This window comes from Lepidothrix coronata, unplaced genomic scaffold (genome assembly GCF_001604755.1).
Source record: "Lepidothrix coronata isolate B3197 unplaced genomic scaffold, Lepidothrix_coronata-1.0 Scaffold617, whole genome shotgun sequence".
Lineage (NCBI taxonomy): Eukaryota > Metazoa > Chordata > Aves > Passeriformes > Pipridae > Lepidothrix > Lepidothrix coronata.
This window is the reverse complement of record NW_016690797.1, coordinates 10,690-12,089: the sequence shown is the minus strand read 5'-3', so window position 1 is coordinate 12,089 and position 1,400 is coordinate 10,690. Positions and strand designations below refer to the sequence as shown.

General features: G+C 71.1%; 2 protein-coding genes across 2 annotated transcripts in view; one reads left to right on the top strand and one right to left on the bottom strand.

Moving 5' to 3' along the window:
- CCDC155 (coiled-coil domain containing 155) overlaps positions 1-774 on the top strand; it is a 3,856-nt gene extending 3,082 nt beyond the window's left edge. The window contains exons 9-11 of the mRNA XM_017839967.1: positions 68-132; positions 393-462; positions 547-774. Of these exons, the coding sequence (XP_017695456.1) occupies positions 68-132; positions 393-462; positions 547-774 (363 nt within the window). The remainder of the gene's footprint in view (positions 1-67; positions 133-392; positions 463-546) is intronic.
- A 285-nt stretch (positions 775-1,059) lies between these two features.
- FLT3LG (fms related tyrosine kinase 3 ligand) overlaps positions 1,060-1,400 on the bottom strand; it is a 2,312-nt gene continuing 1,971 nt past the window's right edge. Inside the window, exon 6 of the mRNA XM_017839966.1 lies at positions 1,060-1,080. Coding sequence (XP_017695455.1) covers positions 1,060-1,080 — 21 coding nt within the window. The remainder of the gene's footprint in view (positions 1,081-1,400) is intronic.

Here is a 1,400-nt window from a genome sequence, read left to right as displayed (position 1 = left end):
GGGCCAGGGGCAGAGGCTGCCCAAGCTGCTCACCGTGCAGGCTGAAAAACGCCCTCTTTCCCCCCAGGAATTGCGGCTGGAGACGATGCAGCTGCGGCAGCAGCTGGGCCGGATGAGGGACGCCTGGGCCATGTACGTGGGGCCGGGGGGGACACGGGGCCGGGGAGGGGATGGGGACAGGCCAGCCCAGCTCCGGCTCCTCGGGGCCGTGTGGCATCCCGGCTGGCCGGCAGCCCAGCCCCGGAGCACTTCAGTCTTCCCAGCGCTCCCAGGGCTCAGAAATGGGGAGGAAAGGGCCAAAAGTGGGCCTGGCAGAAGGGGGGTGATCCACTGGTGCTGCCGCCTGCTCCCGCTCCTCCTCCTCACCCTCACCCCTCCTCTTCCTCCCGCAGGCGCCCCTGGTGCCCCCTTGACCAGGCCACGGACATTGCAGCCACAGCGGCCACGGCGGCACCGAGCCAGGTAAGGGAGGGGGCACCGGGGTCCCTGTGGGCTCTCCAGAGCCACTGACCCCCCCGTATGACCCCCGGCCCACTGCCCTGCCAGGGGACAGGGGACACGGAGGAGGAGGAGGAGGAGGAGGAGGGCTCGGGGCCGGCGGTGCCCGGAGCCCCGGCGGGGAGCAGCGAGGAGCCAGCCCGGCCGCTGGTCCCACGGGCATCACTGTGGGCACCGTGGGCACTGACACTGCTGGCACTGCTGGCCCTGCTCTACCTCCTGCCCTCCCGCTGGCCCCAGCCCCAGCTGCGCCACCGGAGACCCCCACCCCTGTGAGCCCCTCTCCCCTAATAAAGACCTGTCGGGCAGGACGGCGCCAGCACAGCCCCCCACCCCCGTGTACCCCCCCGGTGTGCACCCACCCTGCCCCCCAGGTCCCACGGGCTCGTCCCTCTCCTCCCAGTTCCCCCAGAGCAGGCTCAGAGTCGGGGGCTCAACACCAGCTTTATGGGCCTCGCGGGGGGCCGGGGTGGGGCCCTGCTCTCCGTGGCTCCGGGAGGTCCTGTTGCAGCCCCCCCGGGGCTTCTGGGGGGGCACTGGCGGGGGTCCCCCTCTCCTGGGTCACCAGTGGCTCAGGCCAGCCTGAAGGGGGGCAGGGGGTGAGGCCTCTGCCCCCCAGAGAACTCGATGTCCCCCCAGGACGTCCCCAGGGACACCCCCCCAGTACCTGTGTCTGTCCCCAGGGACACCCCCAGTACCTGTGTCTGTCCCCAGGGACACCCCCCCAGTACCTGTGTCTGTCCCCAGGGACACCCCCAGTACCTGTGTCTGTCCCCAGGGACACCCCCCCGTACCTGTGTCTGTCCCCAGGGACACCCCCCAGTACCTGTGTCTGTCCCCAGGGACACCCCCCAGTACCTGTGTCTGTCCCCAGGGACACCCCCCAGTACCTGTGTCTGTCC